Source organism: Monodon monoceros, unplaced genomic scaffold, assembly GCF_005190385.1.
Source record: "Monodon monoceros isolate NGI ecotype Baffin Bay Population unplaced genomic scaffold, NGI_Narwhal_1 Super_Scaffold_6, whole genome shotgun sequence".
NCBI lineage: Eukaryota > Metazoa > Chordata > Mammalia > Artiodactyla > Monodontidae > Monodon > Monodon monoceros.
Window position 1 is genome coordinate 33,730,177 of NW_021703783.1, and position 25,219 is coordinate 33,755,395.

Genomic DNA, 25,219 nt, shown 5'->3' on the forward strand with positions numbered 1-25,219 from the left:
TAGCCTAGCCTGGAACAAAACAAGCATTCAATAAATATTTGTCAAATGAATAAACAAACTCCAAATTTTACCAGTGCTATTTTAACTCTGATCAAGAAAGTTATAGTAAAAATAATCTCAATTATAAGTATATCATTAAAACAACCCCACAGATTTAGTAAATAAAATTTATTTTATATCACTTGCTTACTTTTGCATATAATGACAAGTCTAATTTCTTAGAGGACCAGAAATCTACAAGACCAGCCGATAGACAACATGTACAATTGCATAAAAAATTTTAAATGCTGCTTCTAGTGAGTCAAACTATCCTTAATGGGATAGCCCTGGCCCCAGAGGCAGCTACCATGGGAGTCGGCCCACACAGCAGCAGGCTGGAACCAGTCCCAAGAAACCCCAGCTCCTGTAGCCAGCCATGCCAGGACTCAGCCTCACCCAGCAGTGGGAAGCAGCCATGGCACAGGCAGGAACTAGCAGCTGACTGGGCAAGGGGCCAGGCTTGCCTAACAGTGTGCCAACAGTTGTTGCACTGTCACAACAGAATGGCCAATACAATCCACATAGGGGACACACCTAGAACAGATAGCTCTGGAGACCAGAGGGTAGTGTGCTGCTGAGACCCATAGGATGTATCCTACATAAGGCCACTTCTACAAGATCAGGAAGCATAACTGACCTACCTAATACTTAGAAATAAACAAAGGGAATTTGGCAGAATGAGGAGACGAATATATTCCAAAGGAACAAGATAAAACTCCAGAAGAACTAAATGAAGTGGAGATAAGTCATCTACCCAAAAAAGAGTTCAGGGTAATGATTATAAAGATGATCAGTGAACTGAGGTGAAGAATGGATGAACACAGTGAAAAGGTTAACAAAGAGTTAGAAAATATGAAGAAGAACCAAACAGAGCTGAAGAATACAATAGCTGAAATAAAAAATACACTAGAAGGAATCCAGGAATACACAGTATATTAGATGATACAGAGGAATAGATCAGTGAACTGGAAGACAGAACAGAGGAAATTACACAAACTGAAGAGAAAAAAAGAAAGAAGATTTTTTTTTTTTTAAATGAGGATAGTTGAAGAGACTTCTAGGACAACATCCAGTGTACTAACATTTGCATTACAGGGGTTGCAGAAGGTGAAGAGAGAAAGAAAGGGGCAGAGAATTTGTTTGAGGAAATAACAGTTGAAAACTTCCCTAACCTTAAAAAGGATATAGATATCCAGGTGCAAGAAGCAAAGAGAGTCCCAAATAAGATGAACCCAAAGAGGTCCACACAAATACACATTATAATTAAAATGGCAAAAATTAAAGATAAAGAGAGAATCTTAATAGCAGTAAAGGAAAAGCTACTAGTTAGCTTTTCCTAACTAGTAGCTTTCCATACCATAAGAGTATGTGCTGACTTTCCAGCAGAAATTTTGCAAGCCACAAGGTGAGTGGCACAATATATTCAAAGTGATAAAAAGAAGAAATCTACAACCAACAACACTCTACCCAGCAAGGCTACCAAGCAAAAGCTAAAATACTTCAACACCACTAAACTGGCTTTCCAAGAGATGTTAAAGGGACTACCCTAAGCAGAAAAGAAGATTATACAACTAGAAATATGTAAATTATTTTTAAAATAATCTCATTAGTAAAGGCAAATGTACAATAAAGGTAGTATATCATCCACTTATAAAGCTAATATAAAGGTTAAAAGACAAAAGTAGTAAAATCATCTGTAGCCCCCCAAAGTAGTTAAGGGATACACAAAACAAAAAGATGGAAAATATAATGTCAAAAACATTAAACAGAAAAAAAAAAAAACATTAAACAGGGTGTGAAGAGTAAAAATGCAGGGTTGTTAGAATGTGTTCATACTTGAGATCAACTTAAAATAATCAACATATATACATACATATATAGTGTTATATATGAACCTCATGATAACCACAAATTAAAAATCTATACTAGATACACACATTCAAAAAAGAAAGAATCCAAACATAACTAAAGACAGTCATCCAATCACAAGAGAAGAGAGCAAAAGTAGAAGAAAGAACAAAAAAGAACTACAAAAACAGCAAGAAAACAATCAACAAAATGTCAGTAAGTACATACCTATTAATAATTACATCAAATGTAAATGGACTAAGTGTTCCAATCAAAAGTCATAAAGTGACCGAATGCATAAAAGAGCGAGACTCATATATATGCTACCTATTTCAGATCTAAAGTCACACACAGACTGAAAATGAAGGTATAGAAAAAGGTATTCCATGCAAATGGAAACAAAAAAGAAAGGGGGGTAATAGTACTTATATAAGGCAAAACAGACTTTAAAACAAAGCCTGTAACAAGAGACAAAGAAGGACATTACTTAATGATAATGGGATCGATTCAACAAGAAGATATAACATGTATAGCTGATTCACTTTGTTGTAGAGCAGAAACTAACACACCATTGTGGAGCAATTATACTCCAATAAAAACGTTTTTAAATATATATATATATAACAATTATAAATATTTATAGACCCAACACAGGAACATCTAGATAAAGCAAATGTTAATGAACATAAAAGGAGGAATTAACAGTAACACAATAATTGTAGCAGAATTTCACACTGCAATTAAATCAATGGAAGAAAATCAATAAGGAAACACTGGCCTTCAAGGACACATTAGACCAGATGGACTTAATATATATATATAGAACATTCCATCCAAAGCAGCAGAATACACATTCTTTTCAAGTGCACATGGAACATTTTCCTGGAGAGAGCACATACTAGGCCACTAAACAAGTCTCAAATAAATTTAAGAGGACTAAAATCACATCAAGCAACTTTTCTGACCGAAGGGTCTGAGACTAAAAATCAACAAGATAAAAACTGCAAAACACAGCACATGAATGCTAAAAGATATGTTACCAAAAAAACCAATGGGTCACACACACAAAAGAATCAACAAGGAAATCAAAAAATACCTGGAGACAAATGAAAGTGGAAACACAACAATCCGAAATCTATGGAACCCAGCAAAACCAGTTCTAAGAGGGAAGTTTATGGCAATACAAGCTTATCTCAGAAAACAAGAAAAATCTCAAATAAACAACCTAACCTTATACCTAAAGGAACTAGAGAAACAAGAACAAACAAAACCCAAGATTAGTAGGAGAGAAATCATAAAGATCAGAGCAGAAATAAATGAAATAGAAACTAAAAAAAAATAATAGAAAAGATCAATGAAACTAGAGATGGTTCTTTGAAAAGATAAACAAAATCAATAAAAAAAATCAAGAGAGAGGGCCCAAATCAATAAAAGGAGAAATGTAACAGAAGTTACAACTAACACCACAGAAAAACAGGATCATTAGTGATAACTACAACAACTATATGCCAACAAAATGGACAACACAGAAGAAATGAATAAATTCCTAGAAACTTACAATCTTCCAAGACTGAATTAGGAAGAAATAGAAAATATGAACAGACCAATTACCAGTAATGAAACTGATTCAGTAATAAAAAGAACTCCCAACAAACAAAAGTCCAAGACCAGATAGCTTCACAGGTGAATTCTACCAACCACTTAAAGAAGAGTTAATGCCTAGACTCCCCAAACCATTCCAAAAAACTGAAGAGAAAGGAACACTTCCACACTTGTGCTATGAAGCCAGCATCATCCTCTTACCAAAATGAGACAAAGACACCACAAAAAGAAAATTACAGGCCAATATCACTGATGAACATAGATGCAAAAATCCTCAGCAAAATACTAAGCAAACCAAATTCAACAATACATTAAAAGGATCGTATGTTATGATCAAATGGGATTTATCATCAGGATGAAAGGATGGCTCCATATCAACAAATCAATCAATGTGACAAATCGTATTAATGAACTGAAGAATAAAAATTATGTGATCATCTCAATAGATTCAGAAAAAGCTTACGACAAAATTCAACATGCATTTATGATAAAAACTCTCAAGAAAGTCAGTATAGAGGGAATATACTTCAACATAATGGAGGTCATATATGACAACACACAGCAAATACAACACTCAATGGTGAAAAGCTGAAAGCTTTTCCTCTAAGATAAAGAATAAGACAAGGGAGCTCACAATTGTCACTTTTATTCAACATAGTATTGAATGTCCTAGCCCTAGCAAGTAGATAAGAAAAAGAGATAAAAGACATCCAAATTGGAAAGGAAAAAATAAAATTTTTAATATTTTCAGATGACATGATACTATATATAGAAAATACTAAAGATTCAACAACAAAAAAATCAAAACTAATAAATGAATTCCATAAAGCTGCAGGATACAAAATTAATATACAGAGGGCTTCCCTGGTGGCGCAATTGTTGAGAGTCTGCCTGTCTATGCAGGGAACGCGGATTCGTGCCCCGGTCTGGAAAGATCCCACATGCCGTGGAGCAGCTGGGCCCGTGAGCCATGGCCGCTGAGCCTGAGCCTGCACGTCCGGAGCCTGTGCTCCATAACGGGAGAAGCCACAGCAGTGAGAGGCCCGCGTACCGCAAAAAAAAAAAAAAAAAAAAATTAATATATAGAAATTTGGTGTGTTTCTATACACTAGAAATTATAAGAAAGAGAAATCAAGAAAAAATCCCATTTAATGTTGCATCAGAAAGAACAAAATACCTAGGAATAAATCTAGCCAAGGAAGTAAAAGACCTGTACTCAGAAAACTATACAACATGATGAAAAACTGAAGATGACACAAACAAATGGAAAAATGTGCTGTGCTGATGGATTGGAAGAATTAATGTTGCTAAAATGACCATACTCCCCAAGGCAGTATACAAATTCAATGCAGCAATCCCTATCAAAATACCAATGATATTTTTCACAGACCTAGAACAAATAATTCTAAAATTTGTAAGGAAACAAAAAAGACCCCAAATTCCAAGGGAACCTTGAAAAAGCTGGAGGTATCATGCTCCCTGATTTCAAACAATACTACAAGCTACAGTCATCAAAACAATATGATACTGGCACAAAAACAGACACATAGATCAATGGAACAAAAGAAAAAACACAGGAGGAGTTTCAAGATGGCAGAAAAGTAAGACGTGGAGATCACTTTGCTCCCCACAAATACATCAGAAATACATCTACATGTGGAACAACTCCTCCAGAACACCTACTGAACACTGGCAGAAGACCTCAGACCTCCCAAAACGCAAGAAACTCCCCATGTACCTGGGCAGGAAAAAAAAAAAACAGAGACAAAAGAATAGGGACCGGACCTGCACCAGTGGGAGGGAGCTGGGAAGGAGGAAAGGTTTCCACACACTAGGAAGCCCCTTTGCAGGCAGGGATGGCGGGTGGCAGATGGGGAAGCTTTGGAGCCACGGAGAAGAGCACAGCCACGGGGGGTGCGGAGGGCAAAGCGGACAGTATCCCGCACAGAGGATCGGTGCTGACCAGCACTCTCCAGCCCAAGAGGCTTGTCTGCTCACCCGCCGGGACGGGCAGGGGCTGGAGCTGAGGCTCCAGCTTCGGTGGGATCCCAGGGAGAGGACTGCATGAACACAGCCTGAAGGGGGCTAGTGCACCACAGCTATGCGGGAGGGAGTCCGCGAAAAAGTCTGGAGGTGCCGAAGAGACAAGAGACTTTTTCTTGCCTCTTTGCTTCCTGGTGTGCGAGGAGAGGGGATTAAGAGTGCCGCTTAAAGGAGCTCCAGAGATAAGTGCGAGCCGTGGCTATCAGAGCGGACCCCAGAGACAGGCATGAGACGCTAAGGCTGCTGCTGCAGCCACCAAGAAGCCTGTGTGCAAGCACAGGTCACTATACACACCTTCGCTCCTGGGAGCCTGTGCAGCCCGCCACTGCCAGGGTCCCGTAATCCAGGGACAACTTCCCCGGGAGAACACACGGCACGCCTCAGGCTGTGGCAACATCACACCGGCCTCTGCCGCCACAGGCTGGACCCACATCCGTACCACTCTATCCCCCTGCCCTGAGCGAGCCAGAGCCCCTGAATCAGCTGCTCCTTTAACCCTGTCCTATCTGAGTGAAGAACAGATGCGCTCAGGCAACCTAAACACAGAGGCGGGGCCAAATCCAAAGCTGAACCCCAGGAGCTGTGCGATCAAAGAAGATAAAGGGAAATTTCCTGCAGTAGCCTCAGGAGCAGGGGATTAAATTTTCACAATCAACTTGATGTACCCTGCATCTGTGGAATATCTGAATAGACAACGAATCACCCCAAATTGAGGAGGCTGCGCTTGGGAGCAATGAAATATATATATTTTTTTCCCTTCTTCTCTTTTTGTGAGTGGGTATACCATTTGTCCTAGGGTCTGTCTGTCCATTTTTCTGTTGTTTATTTATATTTTGTATAGTTTTTAGAGCTAGTTATCATTGGTGGATTTGTTTTTTGGTTTGGTTGCTCTCTTCTTTATTTCATTTTTGTTTTTTTATTAGTTAAAAAAAATTTTTTTAATAATTATTTTTATTTTAATAACTTTATTTTACTTTATTTTATCTTCTTTCTTTCTTTCTTTTCTCCCTTTAATTCTGAGCTGTGTGGATGACAGGCTCTTGTGGCTCCAGCCAGGCATCAGGGCTGTGCTTCTGAGGTGGGAGAGCCAAGTTCAGGACACTGGTCCACAAGAGACCTCCCAGATCCACATACTATCAAACAGCGAAAATCTCCCAGAGATGTCCATCTCAACGCCAAGATCCTGCTCTACTCAATGAGAAGCAAGCTACAGTGCTGGACACCCTATGCCAGACAACTAGCAAGACAGGAACACAACACCATCCATTAGCAGAGAGGCTGCCTAAAATCATAATAAGGCCAGAGACACCCCAAAACACTCCACCAGATGTGGACCTGCCCACCAGAAAGACAAGATCCAGCCTCATCCACCAGAACACAGGCACCAGTCCTCTCCACCAGGAAGCCTCTACAACCTACTGAACCAACCTTAGCCACTGGGAGCAGACACCAAAAACAACGGGAACTAGGAACCTGCAGCCTGTGAAAAGGAGACCCCAAACACAGTAACTTAAGCAAACTGAGAACACAGAGAAACACACAGCAGATGAAGGAGCAAGGCAAAAACCCTCCAGACCGAACAAATGAAGAGGAAATAGGCAGCCTACCTGAAAAAGAGATCACAATAATGATAGTAAAGATGATCCAAAATCTTGGAAATAGAATGGAGAAAATACAAAAAACGTTTAAAACGGACCTAGAAGAACTAAAGAGCAAACAAACAGTTCTAAAGAACACAATAAATGAAATTTAAAATTCTCTAGAAGGGATCAATAGCAGAATAACTGAGGCAGAAGAATGGATAAGTGACCTGGAAGATAAAATAGTGGAAATAACTACTGCAGAGCAGAATAAAGAAAAAAGAATGAGAAGAAATGAGGACAGTCTCAGAGACCTCTGGGACAACATTAAACGCAACAACATTCGAATTATAGGGGTCCTAGAAGAAAAAGAGAGTAAGAAAGGGACTGAGAAAATATTTGAGGAGGTTATAGTTGAAAACTTCCCTAATATGGGAAAGGATATAGTTAATCAAGTCCAGGAAGCACAGACAGTCCCATACAGGATAAATCCAAGGAGAAACACACCAAGACACATATTAGTTGAACTACCAAAAGTTAAATACAAAGAAAACATATTAAAAGCAGCAAGGGAAAAAAAACGAATAACACACAAGGGAATCCCCATAAGGTTAACAGCTGATCTTTCAGCAGAAACTCTGCAAGGCAGAAGGGACTGGCAGGACATATTTAAAGTGATGAAGGAGAAAAACCTACAACCAAGATTACTCTACCGAGCAAGGATCTCATTCAGATTTGACGGAGAAATTAAAGTCTTTACAGACAAGCAAAAGCTAAGAGAATACAGCACCACCAAACCAGCTCTACAACAAATGCTAAAGGAACTTCTGTAGGCAGCAAACACAAGAGAAGGAAAAGACCAACAATAACAAACCCAAAACAATTAAGAAAATGATAATAGGAACATACACATCAATAATTATCTTAAATGTAAATGGATTAAATGCACAAACCAAAAGACACAGATTGGCTGAATGACTACAAAAACAAGACCCGTATATAGGCGGTCTACAAGAGACCCACTTCAGACCCAGGGACACATACAGAATGAAAGTGAGGTGATAGAAAAAGATATTCCAAGCAAATGGAAATCAAAAGAAAGCTGGAGTCGCAATTCTCATATCAGACAAAATAAACTTCAAAATAAAGAATGTTACAAGAGACAAAGAAAGACACTACATAATGATTACGGGGTATCAATCCAAGAAGAAGATATAACAATTGTAAATATTTATGCACCCAACACAGGAGTACAAAAAAACATAAAGCAAATTTTCACAGCCATAAAAGGGGAAATCAACAGTAACACAATAATAATATGGGACATTAACACCGCACTTTCACCAAAGGACAGATCATCCAAATTGAAAATAAATAAGGAAACACAAGCTTTAAATTACACATTAAACAACACGGACTTAACTGATATATATAGGACATTCCATCCAAAAGCAACAGAATACACATTCTTCTCAAGTGCTCGTGGAACAGTCTCCAGGATAGGTCATATCTTGGGTCACAAATCAAGCCTCAGTAAATTTACAAAAATTGAAATCATATCAAGTATCTTTTCAGACCACAATGCTATGAGACCAGATATCAATTATAGGAAAAAATGTGTAAAAAATACAAACACATGGAGGTTAAACAATACACTACTTAATAACCAAGAGATCACTGAAGAAATCAAAGAGGAAATAAAAAAATACCTAGAAACAAATCACAATGAAAACACAATGACCCAACACCAATGGGATGCAGCAAAAACAATTCTAAGAGGGAAGTTTATAGCAATACAATCCTACGTTAAGAAACATCTCAAATAAACAAACTAACCTTACACCTAAAGCAATTAGAGAAATAAGAACAAAAAACCCCAATGTTAGCAGAATGAAAGAAACCATAAAGATCTGAGCAGAAATAAATGAAAAAGAAATGAAGGAAACAAGAGCAAAGATAAACAAAACTAAAAGCTGGTTCTTTGAGAAGATAAACAAAATCGATAAACCATTAGCCAGACTCATCAAGAAAAAAGGGAGAAGACTCAAATCAACAGAATTAGAAATGAAAAAGGAGAAGTAACAACTGACACTGCAGAAATAAAAGGAGCATGAGAGATTACTACATGCCAATAAAATGGAAAACTTGGAAGGAACGGACAAATTCTTAGTAATGCACAAGCTTCTGAGACTGAACCAGGAAGAAAGCGAAAATATGAACAGAACAATCACAAGCACTGAAATTGAAACTGTGATTAAAAATCTTCCAACAAACAAAAGCCCAGGACCAGATGGCTTCACAGGCAAATTCTATCAAATATTTAGAGAAGAGCTATCACCTATCCTTCTCAAACTCTTCCAAAATATAGCAGAGGGAGGAACACTCCCAAACTCATTCTATGAGGCCACTATTAACCTGACACCAAAACCAGACAAAGATGTCACAAAGAAAGAAAACTACAGGCCAATATCACTGATGAGCATAGATGCAAAACTCCTCAACAAAATACTAGCAAACAGAATCCAAAGGCACGTTAAAAGGATCATACACTGGGCTTCCCTGGTGGCGCAGTGGTTGGGAGTCCGCCTACCGATGCAGGGGACGCAGATCTGTGCCCTGGTCCGGAAGGGTCCCACGTGCCACGGAGTGGCTGGGCCCGTGAGCCGTGGCCACTGGGCCTGCGCGTATGGAGCCTGTGCTCCACGGCGGGAGAGGTCACAGCAGTGAGGGGCCCACATGCCACAAAAAAAAAAAAAAGAAAAAAAAGGATCATACACCATGATCAAGTAGGTTTTGTCTCAGGAATGCAAGGATTCTTCAATATACGCAAATCAACCAACGAGATACACCATATTAACAATTTGAAGGAGAAAAACCATTTGATCATCTCAAGTCCTGCAGAGAAAGCTTTCCACAAAATTCAACACCCATTTATGATAAAAGCCCTCCAGAAAGTAGGCATAGAGGGAACTTTCCTCAACACAATAAAGGCCATATCTGACAAACCCACAGCCAACATCGTCCTCAATGGTGAAAAACTGAAACCATTTCCACTAAGATCAGGAACAAGACAAGGTTGCCCACTCTCACCACTATTATTTAACATAGTTTGGGAAGTTTTAGCCATAGCAATCAGAGAAGAAAAAGAAATAAAAGGAATCCAAATCGGAAAAGAAGTAAAGATGTCACTGTTTGCAGATGACATGATACTATACCTAGAGAATCCTAAAGATGCTACCAGAAAATGACTAGAGCTAATCAATGAACTGGATAAAGTAGCAGGATACAAAATTAATGAACAGAAATCTCTGGCATTCCTATACACTAATGATGAAAAATCTGAAAGAGGAATTAAGAAAACACTCCCATTTACCATTGCAACAAAAAGAATAAAATATCTAGGAATAAACCTACCTAAGGAGACAGAAAACCTGTGCACAGAAAATTATGAGACACTGTTGAAAGAAATTAAAGATGATACAAATAGATGGAGAGGTATACCATGTTGTTGGATTGGAAGAATCAACATTGTTAAAATGACTCTGCTACCCAAAGCAATCTACAGATTCAATGCAATCCCTATCAAACTACCACTGGCATTTTTCACAGAACTAGAATAAAAAATTTCACAATTTGTATGGAAACACAAAAGACCCCGAATAGCCAAAGCAATCTTGAGAAAGAAAAACGGAGCTGGAGGAATCAGGCTCCCTGACTTCATACTATACTACAAATCGACAGTAATCAAGACAGTATGGTAGTGGCACAAAAATAGAAATATAGATCAATGGAACAGGATAGAAAGCCCAGAAATGAACCCATGCACATATGGTCACATTATCTTTGTTAAAGGAGGCAAGAATATACAGTGGAGAAAAGACAACCTCTTCAATAAGTGGTGCTGGGAAAACTGGGCAGCTACATGGAAAAGAATGAAATTAGAACACTCCCTAACACCATACACAAAAATAAACTCAAAATGGATTAAAGACCTAAATGTAAGACCAGACACTATCAAACTCTTAGAGGAAAACATAGGCAGAACACTCTATGACATAAATCACAGCAAGATCCTTTTTGATCCACCTCCTAGAGAAATGGAGATAAAAACAAAAATAAACAAATGGGATCTAATGAAACTTCAAAGCTTTTGCACAGCAAAGGAAAGCATAAACAAGACCAAAAGACAACCCTCAGAATGGGAGCAAATATTTGCAAATGAAGCAACTGACAAAGGATTAATCTCCAAAATTTACAAGCAGCTCATGCAGCTCAATATCAAAAAAACAAAAAACCCAATCCAAAAATGGGCAGAAGACCTAAATAGACATTTCTCCAAAGATGATATACAGATTGCCAACAAACACATGGAAGAATGCTCAACATCATTAATCATTCGAGAAATGTAAATCAAAACTACAATGAGATATCATCTCACAGCGGTCAGAATGGCCATCATCAAAAAATCCACAAACAATAAATGCTGGAGAGGGTGTGGAGAAAAAGGAACCCTCTTGCACTGTTGGTGGGAATGTAAATTGATACAGCCAGTATGAAGAACAATATGGAGGTTCCATAAAAAACTAAAAATAGAACTACCATACGACTGAGCAATCTCACTACTGGGCCTATACACTGAGAAAACCATAATTCAAAAATAGTCATGTACGACAATGTTCACTGCAGCTCTATTTACAATAGCCAGGACATGGAAGCAACCTAAGTGTCCATCAACAGATAAATGGGTAAAGAAGACGTGGCACATATATACAATGGAATATTACTCAGCCATAAAAGGAAACGAAATTGAGTTATTTGTAGTGAGGTGGATGGACTTAGAGTGTGTCATACAGAGTGATGTAAGTCAGAAAGAGAATAACAAATACCGCATGCTAACACATATATATGGAATCTAAAGAAAAAAAAAATGGTCATGAAGAACCTAGGGGCGAGACGGGTATAAAGACACAGACCTACTAGAGAATGGACTTGAGGATATGGGGAGGAGCAAGGGTAAGCTGGGACAAAGTGAGAGAGTGGCATGGACATATATACACTTCCAAACGTAAAATAAATAGCTAGTGCGAAGCAGCCGCATAGCACAGGGAAATCAGTTCGGTGCTTTGTGACCACCAAGAGGGGTGGGATAGGAAGGGTGGGAGGGAGGGAGATGCAAGAGGGAAGAGATATGGGGACATATGTATACGTATAACTGATTCACTTTGTTCTAAAGCAGAAACTAACACACCATTGTAAAGCAATTATACTCCAATAAAGATGTCAAAAAAAAAAGAGAAAGCCCAGAATTAAAACCAAGCTTATGTGGTCAATTAATCTATGAAAAGGGAGACAAGAATATACAAAGGGGAAGGATAGCCTCTTCAATACATGGTGTTGGGAAAACGGGACAGCTACATGCAAAAGAATCAAACTGACTACTTTCTCACACCATATAAAAATAAACTCAAAATGGATTAAAGATTTAAATGTAATAGCTGAAATCATAAAACTCCTAGAAGAAAACATAGGCAGTACACTCTTTGACATCAGTCTTTGAAATAATTTTTTGGATCTGTCTTCTTAGGCAAGAGAAAGAAAAGCAAAAACATACAAATGGGACTGCATCAAACTAAAGAGCTTTTGCAGAGCAAAGGAAACTATCAACAAAACAAAAGGCAGCCTATGTAATGGGAGAAGATATTTTCAAATGATATATCCAATGAGAGGTTAATATCCAAAATATACAAAGAACTTATAATGACATCAAGAAAACTAACAACCTGATTAAAAAACGGGCAAAGGATCTGAAGACATTTTTCTAAAGAAGACATACATATGACCAAGACGCACATGAAAAGACGTTCAACATCACTAGTCATCAGTGAAATGCAAATCAAAACTACAATGAAATGTCACCTCACACCTGTTAGAATGGCTATCATCAAAAAGAACACAAATAACGTGTCGGCAAGGGCGTGGATAAAAGGGAATGCTTGTGCACTGTTGGTGGGAATCTAAATTGATATAGTCACTACGGATGACAGTATGGAGGCTCCTCAAAAAATTAAAAATAGAACTACCATAAGATCCATCAATTCCACTTTTGGGTATTTTTCCAAAGAAAACAAAAACACTAAAACAAATGAACAAATATAATGAAAGAGAAACAGACTCACATAAACAGAGAACAAGCTGGTGGGTGCCAGAGGGGAAGGGGGTTGGTGGATTAGTGAACTAGGTGAGGGATATTTAGAGGTACAAACCTCCAGTTATAAAATAAATAAGTCTTGGGATGTAACATAAAGCATAGGTAATATAGCCAATAATACTGTAATAACTTTATATTGTGACAGATGGTAACCAGACTTAATCATGCTGATCATTTTGTAATGTATCCAAATATCAAATTACTATGTTGTACATCTGAAACTAATATAATATGTAAGTCAATTATATTTCAATAAAAAATTCTTAGCAACAACAATAAAACAAAATGAAAAAGAAAATCAAATTTGATCAGAATACTGCAGAATCTGTTAACATGAATAACAAAAGATACACTAGAAGTACTCATGTCTAAAAAATTCAAGATCCCCATAATAAACCAACAAGTTTTTCCATTATTTTAACTTTTGAAGATTATTTCCTTAAATGAAAAATAAACAACATGAGGAAATTTACAAACCATTTTCCAGTATGATCCGTTCAGAACAGAAAACAGCTGCCAATCTGCACTACAGATAAATGTGTAGATAAAAACAGAGATCTAGTCTTTACAATTAAATCAATTTTCAACAGGTTGTATTGATAAATAATCTAAATTTCTGGCCTCTTGCCTTGAACTCTTTCCTGTCTCAATAAATGGCAACATCATCCATGTGCTGCTCAAAATCAAAACCTTGACTCCCATTTATCACTCTTTAATTCTCCTCTACAGTAAATTATCTGCAAGCATTGTTGGCTCTACTTCCAAAACATACGTAAATATGCTCCTTCTCTTTATCTCTCTTACCACTCTCTTAATTCAGGCCATCAACAGCTTTGCTTAGGCTTCTGCAATAGCGTTCCAACTGGTCTTCCTGTTTACACTTCTGTTCTTCTGACAACATCCAACCCCAGAGTTCATCTGACACCTTGCAGCCACAGCTATCTTTTTTGATGCAAGTCTGTACATACCACTCCCCTACTAGATGAATCTAAAATACTTACAGTCTCCCTACATTACCTGGCCCCTACCTAACTCTCCAATTGCATCTTAACTGACTCATCTGCTGCATCACATTATCCTTCTTTCTGTTTCTAGAATATCCAAGCTAGTTACCACTTAGGGTCTATCTACTTGCTATTCCTTCTAATTGGAATGCTCTGTTGCAGATCTTTCCATGTTACTTCCTTATCATCAAGTCTCAATTCAAATGTCAATCCCCTCCCAACCCCAAACCCAGAGGCTTTCCTTGACCATCTCATCTAAATTAATCCCCAATCAATTTCTATCACATCATCCTGTTTAACTTTCTTCCTATTATTTATTACTACCTTAAATTACCTTCTCTACTTCTAAGTTACCCACTTATTCTCTGTCTTCTCCCTTGAATGTTAGCTCCTGAGCACTGGAACCTTATCAGTCTTATTCACCATTTACTACCCAGTGCCTAGAAAAGTGCTTGGTACACAGTAGGTGCTCACTAAATATTTATTACAAGAGTGAATATACTTAACAACAACAAAAAGAAGCAGCTCAAAATATGAATAATTATCTTAAGATTCAAAAAGAAGTATTGTATGAATTTATATCATGTGATTTCATGTTATACACATTAACAATATCAGTGGAACTTATTACATATTAGAGATCCCAAATATTAATGAAAAATACATTATTTTACTAGGTTACTTTAAATTCATTTCTAATATAAAACCTTTCAAAATGAGGAATTTTAAATCTACTTATGAATGGGGAAGGGAAGCTATATGTCTTTCTTTTGGCAAAAGTAGAATGGTCTCTTTAGGACTGAATCAGAAGCATTTAAAGGAATATGCTGAGAAAAAAAAGGTCAATTTAAAAAGTGAATACCAATTTTTAAGGCAGAGAAAACCTATTGAAACCTGAGGGAAACAAAAGAAATTGGTTTCCCAAGGGCCAGTAAATCATCATGTAGCTAAACACGATCTCTGAGGACTGATGGCACATTCTTGACATCTGGAAATGGTAAGTCCAAAACTGTCCAAGTGCCCAAATACCACCGTATCAGTGTTCTTACTTGCAAGACCCACTAGCTAGTCACACAATTAATGAGAATGATTCAAATGTGTGCCTTGGGGAAATTATAAATTACTACATCTCTTGGACTTCTAGGGTCTTCCCGAACAGTCAAAGCCACAGAATTTGTGAATGCCAGGGGCCCCATCACTGTATTTGGACTGTTTCAATGAGACAATAAACTACCTGGGATATTAGTTAAGATTTTTAAAATAACTAGGAAACTATTTTCTCCAGTGGAGCTATTTACTAAATACCACAGAGCATGAATACAACCACTGAGATTACAGACAGTAGCAAACAAAAATGGTGCTGGGCACTTTATGTTCCTGTTAATTGACTGTCTTTGTTATACAACATTGTCGGAAAAAATTTGACTACAATTCTAACTGCAAGCCACAGTATTCATGTCAATGTGTGAACTACCTGAATATCTAATTATGAAAAAAAGAAGGCAATTTCACAGTGGAAGCATTGTCCTAATTCAAGGAACCCAGCCATATTAACTGATTAGCCTGACATGTAGCAGATAGCTGAAAAACTTTAATTTGAAAGATAATTATTTTTAGCTCATTAATATGCTTCAGATTAAATTCACTGGTTTTAATGGGCCCATCAACTTGACGACCTGGGAAATTAATAAATTTTGCATGCAGTAATCCTAGGAAATTTATACAGCCAAGCTACACATCATTACAAGGATTACCTTCACAGTAGGCATTGTCCTCTCGAAGAGCCCTAAAACCATCTCGACAGCTACAAACGGCCCTGTCATTCAGATTTCTGCAGACAGAATTCTCCATGCAGTTATGCCTTTCAGAACAAAAGTCATAACCTACAAGAAAAAAGAAACTTATTAGGGTAAATAAAATCATAACAAAGCAAATAAACTTTGTCTCCTTAAAATCTTTCTTTAATTTAGAAGCTATATTTCTCTAAACGATTAAGTTGATATCTTCATCCAATGTTTATAGGACCATATGCTATGTGTACTAAAAAGTTTTTGAGTGTGTTTAACTCAATTAATTCCTTCTTGAAGTTAACTCAATTAATTCCTTCTTGAAGTCTCCTCTATTTCTGACTTTATAAATGCTATCTCTAGTCCCTAATATTCCAATTACAGTCCTCCAAATATTGGAAACAAAGAAAGATTCTTGGAGTACAAAATGAAGATTTACAATATAGAAGACAACACAGTGAGGAAGGAAAGTGATCTGAGAATTACTGATTGAACACTGTCAATAACTATGAGTAATACAGGCCAAGCCAGATGAGATGTGCACATTACGTATTTAAGAAATGAAACAGACAACTTGGCATCCTTAAAAAACCCCACAAAACTCTAAACGTATAAAAAAAATCACATCACTTTAATCTAATTTTCTCAGGAAATCTGCAAGACAAAGTATGTCCACTCAAAAGAAAAAGAAAGTTTTTATGAATTATAAAGATTTCACAGATTCCAGAGTCTTTATGTAGAGGAAAGAAAAATGGAACATTTCATAAACAGTGACACCAATCGTGTAATTCCTCAAATCTCTTTTTCCTGTGTGAATCCCTGTTCAAAGATCATCTAAGATGCTGAAATAAAAAGCTGGAACACTGGAATCCATATTTAACGGAAATTATATGATTATACATCATTCAAACAATTTTCAAATTGCTTGATGCATAAATTTTCTGGCTAGTTTTACATTGTCTAATGAATTATTTTTTCACCATGTATAAAAGAAAAGAGGTCCAGAAGAATACATTTCATGTAGCTCAGAATAAACTCATCTGCTTACATGCAAGAAAAGACTTTTACTTGAGCAAATCATGAAGATGTAAGTTCTACACTCATCTTATTTGTTATCAAATTACCATACAGTGCTGTGATTCAGTGAAAGGGTGAACTAAGCTATACCACAGCCAAAAGGTATACTCTGGTTCAGCACAATGGTTGATGTCCATTCCAATTGGTTTGTGCCCATAATGACTATGTTGAATATTGACCCAGAGTTAAAACAAATCTCCCATGAAATGCAACTACAATGTATAGTAAAATAGTGTTTGTACAATTTAATAAGCCTTAGGAAGGGTGAGGCTCTCAAAATACAGTGATGCATTTAAAAAGGATAGGAAAAATCAAAAGAATTAGTGATTTCTACAGAAATAAAATAAAATAGAACAGAGTGTATGAAGATTGGAAAAATATATAGTCAATAACAGCACTGAAATCACTTGACAATTTTCTTGACAAGATTCTTCACAATCTAAATTCTCATGATTAAGGCTGAAAATTTAGAAGCAAAAGGTTCACTCTTAAGGAAAGGAAAAGTTAAACATGTTTTCTCCTTGGGTCTTTTTATTCCCTTCTTTAAGTAGCTAAATTGAGACCATATTTCTTAAAATGTATTCCAGTGTCTTACAATGCCTGATGAGGGATAATTTCAGCTAAAAAGTCATCCTCATTCTCTATACCAATAGCTCAGCACATCATCAACCTAAAATGAAAATGTTCCACAAAATCACTTTATATTTATTCTAAATTAAAACAATGTTACTAAAAAAAACTGGCCCACTCCTTAAGATACACAGAGAATTAAGGGACCATGTTTTAACAGCGCTAAATCTGTAGAAGTTTACCTGTAATGCTTCAAACAACTTTTAGAGAGCAGTGACTAAGAACAGGAACTGTTCCTGACGCACTTTTACTTTTCTTTCGTAAGTTTATATTTTTCAAAACTATCTTTCAACACTTCATTTTGATGCATTTTCTCTTCTCCTATTTTTCAGACTGTTCAATCCATGCCGTCACTGTCTATGCCATAAGCCTCCTCTATTACAATCCATTTCTCGTCTGTATAAGTAACGGTAAGACCCCCTCATCTCAGCATCAAATATCATGCACACGCTCACCATGCAGTGTTTAATTGCTGCAAGAGTTTTCTAACTATAAGATAACAGTATGATTCTACTTTTCATTGTTTTAGGTTCAGTTATGGAGTACTTCACTTTTCATCAGATGAGTTTTTTAAGTTAACCTGGAGACTTGAAAACTGAAAATTCTGTCAAATACTAATTTACTCTAAACAATGTCAGATAGCTATTTTGATTTAGTCTCTCAAGAAATAAGTTGATTGAATCTATTGGTTGTTTTACTGCTTAGATTCAAAAATGCCAAGGTTAAAATGTTAACTACTGATGGTTAGAAAATTCAGACTCAGTTAAAGGGGCTTGTTTCCAATCTATAGGGAAAAACTTCAAAAAAAATCAGAGTATGGGTTGGCAATAAACCATAGTCCTACCACCATTATAGCCACATTCCTACTCATCTGTGCTTGGTTTTTGGAGTTGAAAGACCTGGATTTACATCTGATCTCTACCACTTACTGGCTATGTAAATTACTAACTGTGTAAGTTAATTAACCTTTCTAAACCTTCAGCTTTTCTCACCTGTAAAATTAGGATAATATCTACCTTGCAAAAGGTTCAAATGAGATCACCTATGTAAAAGTGTAATAGTATAGCATTTGTTAATAATTAAAGCAGTTAGAGTATTACTAATAAGCCATAAGCCAAATGTGTTGAGATACCTATCATAGGAGAAAATTCAAATATTTGCTATAAATGGATAGATTAATGATCTAATACAATCAGGTCTTTCTTTTATTTCCTCCTTTGGGTTTTAACCTCAAGGATACCAAGTTTTCTATTCCTTTTAAGCTTTCCAAATTTACATGAGATTCTTTCATTAAGTGTACTAGATCTTTCTATAAAATATTAATAAGCATTTTTCTATGACTGAGGATACAAAAGGGTAAGGAAGGGTCGGATACAAAAGATTATGCGTAAGAACAATACAAATAAATGTTATTCATAATAACCAGGAGAAAGAGAATGCAATAGTTTTGAGGTGAATATTTGTTGGTTTTGCCTTACAGGTGTCTATTCCTCCTTTTTGTGGAAAAAAACAAAACAAAACAAAAACCTAGTCATACCTGGGATGAACTCTTCACCTCTACTGTTAGCCTAGGTGCTTACAGGAAAATGGACTACACTGCCCACTGGTTAAGGCCACACCAGTCAATGCATCCCATTGGTATGGACATAGTAATTTCTTCAGGTCTGAGCAAATGATGCAGTTCAGGTTAACGCAGATAATTGAAACTCAATTCTGGGACCTTTGTTCAACTCACGAGGATATTGAACTTTCTCTTTCACCTACTTGAGTATCATAATAACGCGAGCATAAGAATGTCAGGGAACACACAGAGTCTGAAAATAAGGCCACCTCAGAGGAGACAAACAGAAAGATGCATCTAAGCAAAGGGGCGAGATTTGAGACCTGAGTCAAGCCACTCACTGGGGCCATGTATTCCACTGTTTGCTTAAGTCAGTTGCATTGGGTGTTCTATCAATTGTACCTGAGAGAATATTAACTCATATCAGTATCGTCTGCAAGATGATGGATAATCCTGATTTTTCCCAAAAGGTAGTTCACGTGCATGGATGAACATTTAAAAAAACAGTACTGATAGCAATGGAATTATTTAAATGTGTATAAAAAAATACATGAATCTAACAAATAATCCCATTATTTCATGGATACTACTGCTTAGGAATAAAACTAAATTTTCACAAAATGTGTTGACTAACAGTAGACATTAAAACATTAACTAAATAATGTTATTTGTGGTACACAGATAACAAGAATCATGAAGATGTAATTGAATGATGTGGGAAACTATGAATTGTCCAGAAGTTGGGTGCAAACAATTTACACCCACTCAGCCTTATGCACACGGTGCCTCTATCACTTCTAATTGTAAGGCACGACAAAGGCAATGCTAAATTAAAGTTGGGCATCCAGTGAATAGGACTTGATGGTCTGTAAGCAGAGAAAGGGGCGGCCAAGGGAGGAGAAGAAGAATGGGACGGGCTGAGATATGAAAACATATAGTTTCACGTTATTTCTGTACCTTTCTAAGTCAGAGTCCTCGCTGTATCATGAAGTCTCTGTCGTGTTGTAATTTGTCATAAGCTTCCTTGAAAGAGCTCTCAAATATGAAAAAAGTGAAAAGAACATTCCTGCTACACTGTTCCTGAGCTGCTACAACGGAAGACAGCAGGGTACCTAGAAAACAGCCCTGGCTGGATTTGACTTGGTGCCCAGAAATTTGGAGCCTTATTTCGGTGCACAGCTTGGTTTCCAACCACCGGTCGAGCCTCCAGTGGAAAGGTCAACAATTTAATCTCATGCTCTGCCCTCAGGGAATATTTACTAACTGTTGTTGAACAACTTAGTTTTTCAGATGTGAACATGGCATCTTTAGCACTAGGCAGACAGGCCTGGAAACTGGAGGCCAACCTTACTACAAATGAATTTGTCACAATATGTGTGTAGGAGTTGACTCAAACTTTAAGCCTTCAAAACTTGACGTTTTTTAGTTTAAAAGTCAGAGAATACCAGGAGGACTCATTTGTTTATTCTATTTATTTGAAGTCAGAAATGGAAGTAACCTTTATTTTAAATGGTGCTAAATGTTTCAAGAAAGGCCAACTTGTCCAATTTCAGTTCCAGTTCTAAACCAGAGGTTCTCAATCCAGGCTGAGTAAAATAATTTATTGAAGAGTGTTTTTTAAGGTGATACCAAGGCTCCATCCCATATATCTGAAATCTGGCTCTGAAACACTTATTCAGGAATTAGGAAAAGGTATTTGAGCTTCTGCCTTAGCGAAGGCAACTCCATATTGGAAGCCCCAGTTCCATTTTGAGAAAAACCTATGACCTAGGCCTGACTAAGTTATAATATGATTAAATGCTTAAAGAATAACCTTCTACATGCTTGAGAAATTCCAGGAACTACAGGACATTTCAAACCTGCAGCTACAGATTAACTGCTCTCCCTACACAATCAAGGTGACTCGGACCAGACCACTGCACCACCAATTTCAAGGTAATTATCGAAGCAGACTGTGCTGCTCCACACATAGCCCCCTACTGCACACCTCTGAAACTTTTCCTTTACAAACTCCTGTCCCCTAACTGGCAACTCGGAGATGGTTTTGGGGACACTAGTCCATCTTCCCAGGTTGTCGGCTTCCTGAATAATACATCTTTCTTTTTCCACCAAACCTTGTCTCCAGAACATTGACTTTTGAGCAATGAGAAGCCAAACCTGAGTTTGGTTCTGGCTCTGGCCGGTCACATATCAATGATATCAGGATCTCAGGTGGAGGGGTTGTAGGTCATGGTATATTTTGTCATTGTATTGATATTTTGAGTGGGCTGTGTAAACATTAATTTTTAAAACTATAGGCAATTTAAATGTAACCAGTTTTGTAGCTAGCTTTTCCATTCTTAATTTGCTCTTGGTAATGTATTAAGGCTCTTTAAAAAGAAATGGATGCAATCAGGCAGTCTTAATTGAATGGATGGAAGAAGTAGCTAAAAAGAAAATGAAAAAACTGTACCACCCTCCTAAAAATGGGAGAGAGGGATCTTATGTTTCCTTTTTAATAGATGAGATTAAAAGGAAACAAAATAGTATATGTTTTATAAAGTTTCTTTTTCTTACTTTTTTCCATTTAAGTTTTATTTTGCACCAATAAAGGCTATTATTAAAACAAGTGCTAGTAGCTCATTTAAGGCACTGTTATACAGTACCAACTACATGAGTTATGAGTCTCAGCTACATCCCAGGTGTCATACTAGGTATTAAGAATATAGAGATGAATATAAAGACCCAGCCTGTTACATTTTGCACCTCAAGGTGCAAAATCCAATGAAGGAGACAGATTCACAAACACATAATTTCAGGATAACACAAGAAGGCACATATAATTTCATGATTGGTAGGGAACATAAAAATTCCATATAATTAATCCTTTAGTTTAATACTTAAATCTATAACAAAATACCAAGTTTAAGAATCTTTCGTGATGGGCAACTCACTGCCTCCTGGGCAGCCCACTGCATTTCTGAATACCTCAAGTTTTACTGTTTTCTTATACTGAACTAAAAATCTAAGTTCCTTCTACTTATTGGTCATAGGCTTATCATCATAGAGGCAACACAGAATAAGCAATGCATGTCTGATGGCCTCTCTCTTCTTGGTAGTGTAGAAGCCTATCAGTGAAGGAGAGTGGAATTGTGAAGAGAGGGATTTGAACAACATGGGAATTATGCTCAGACAATTATAAAAACAGACTGAAGAGAAAAGAAAGGAAATCGCCCCCCACCCCTGGCAAAAAAAAGAAACAATAAAATAACTCAGCACTGTTGTGTAAATGTTTTCAACAATGCTATGCTGACTCAGGACAAGTACACAGAGAGAGGTATAGAAATCCAGAGCTTGAGACAGGTACAGTACACCCTGCAGAAATGCATGGGAGCATCTCGATTTTAATTCGATAGTCTTTGGAAATAACTTGATTATAAAAAGTTCTATTTCCTGTCAGTTGAAGTAGCCTCTTTGAATGACTCATGCACATAAATTTTATTTTACAGACAAGCCTTACCTTTACAAACTTTGCAACAGCTATGAGACAAGGTAATCTGATGAGACTCTGGACAATACAGAGCTGGACAGCCTGAACTCTCAACCAGCTTCATGGTCTGGTCCTGTCAGACAACAGAAAATAAAAGCTTCAAACCTCTTAATTAGGAATAACTCAGAAGTTTCCAGATCCGACATCCAAGAAATTTCTTCAAACATGAGAGTAAAATTTTCACCCTGAGAACCTCTGCACAGGTCACACACTCACTTGCAAAATAACATTAAATGACAACTGAAAAGCCTTTCAAATGGACAAGCAGCTCTGGGAATGGAAGCATGCCACACTGCAGCCATGCCTTCAATTTCCAAACATCAGGGTAATCCTGAAAGATTCTGTTAGTTTACAACATATTTGCACATCCAGATGACAATTGTGTCAAAGATACAGCTTGAATTCTATCAATAGCTCACTTTGGAAAAAACAATAAATAAAACCCGGGCTTTTTAAACATTCTCATTTCAAAGTTTCCTAAACTGTTATAGATTATCCCAAGTGAGTGTGATGAGGAACACTGGGGATCTCTCACAAAACTATAAGGAAAATGAGGGAAAATGAGGATTTATGTCTCTTGAGCATGAATGTCTTGCATTTTTTCTGGCATATAATAAGCAATCGAAAAATTTTCCTGAATGAATGAATAAATCAATGTAAAACGATTATAGTTCTAGCCACCGAAGTAGATAAAACCCTTCTCAAAGAGAAACCAAAATACAGAACAGAATACTTTTCTGATAAATGTAACAGCACTGCCCTTGAAGCAAACATTTTGCTTCTATACTGTCAACCTCCAGTCTCTTTAAGAGCGAGGGTCATTAAATGTTATACTATGCTTACCAATACATAAGTAATAAAATAACCGTTGGAACTTGAAGGCTTCTGTTTTAATACTGCTCAGTAGCTTAGCTTTTTAGATATCATTTCTATAAGTACTGCTTTTATTGAAGAAATCGTAATTTCAATATCTCCCTCTTCCTGGCTTATCAATGGAAAGGACCTTCTCCAAGTCACCATAATGGCAGGAAAAAAAAAAAAAAAAAGAAAGAAAGTGTCACAAGACATGTATACAGTGGAGTCAAACGCTATTCTTCCTTTGGTTTGATGGTAATATCCATTCTAATAATCTTATTTTCAGGACCACCGTGTTTTTCTGTGTTACTATGAAACTCACAGACCCCCCAGGACACATTTTCAAGGCCACAAAACTGACAATAAAGGAACAAAGAAGGACTAGAATTGACAGCCCAGAAAATGGAAGCCTGAGAGAGATGACAATTATGTAAAATAGCTCAGGGGCCTGAAGGGAGAAAAAACAATGGGAGTCCTCAATGTCAAGAATTTAGTGAAAAAAAAAAAAGAATTTAGTGAAGAATACAAAAGCTTTATGAAATTCTGGTAGAGCTGTGCTGTAGAATCCATAGCCACTAGCTACAAGATTCTGACAACTTTGTATGATAAAATAATGTAAAATATTTCATTAAGAATTTTATATTGATTACATTAGAAATGATAATATTTTGGATATATGGGGTTGAATACAGAAAATTTAGCCCAAATAAAAATCACATGTGTGGCTTGCATCATATTTCTACTGGACAGCACAGCATTAGAGGGTAACATTTATTCATTCACCCAATATTTATTAAGCACCTGCAGAGTTGCCTATACACAGACTTCTCACAAATCGAATTTAAAATAAAATCACTTTATAGGTATTTTAAAATCAAATAGGAAACTATCTCAGTAAATTTTAGATCATAGTTATCAGTATTATGGAATACACTTGTCAAATGAAAAGAACACACACACACACAAAGTGGAGAATCTTCAAATGCCCTCACAATTTTCAGATTTAGGGCTGATATTTCAAAGTTAGCGTTTACTTAGAAACCAGCTGATAAAAGTTTTCCACCTTCCTTGAAGTAAAATTTCTCTGATTTCCTTGGTGTTGCTAGATCTCACTCCAAGCCTTCCAATCCTTATATCTACCGTGGGACCTGCTCCACTCAAAACAGCATTGGTGAAGGGATGCTGACGGAGAAAAATCCATCTGGAAATATAGCTTCAGCAATTGTGTTAGTGTTCCTATGCCCCAGCTCCCTTAACTTTAAGATGGTAACCTACATCATGGGAGAGCTTATTTAAAGCCAAAAGAAGCAGCTAGAATACCTTATAATGGACATGGACAAATCAGAGCTTTCACATTCCAGAAACCAAATCTGTCACAGTTTTGCATCTTTATGTCTCTGCCTTGCTTATCCCAAATGTCTTCCAACTTAAGATGCACGAGGTATACAGCTGGATT

The 25,219-nt window shown here is 36.9% G+C and overlaps 1 protein-coding gene across 1 annotated transcript in view; it reads right to left on the reverse strand.

Annotated features, from left to right (window-relative positions):
- The window catches only part of NELL2 (neural EGFL like 2), a 380,751-nt gene that overhangs the window by 211,347 nt on the left and 144,185 nt on the right, over nt 1–25,219 (reverse strand). The window contains exons 11-12 of the mRNA XM_029206633.1: nt 22,879–22,981; nt 16,079–16,207 (exon numbers count right to left, since the gene is read on the reverse strand). Coding sequence (XP_029062466.1) covers nt 16,079–16,207; nt 22,879–22,981 — 232 coding nt within the window. The remainder of the gene's footprint in view (nt 1–16,078; nt 16,208–22,878; nt 22,982–25,219) is intronic.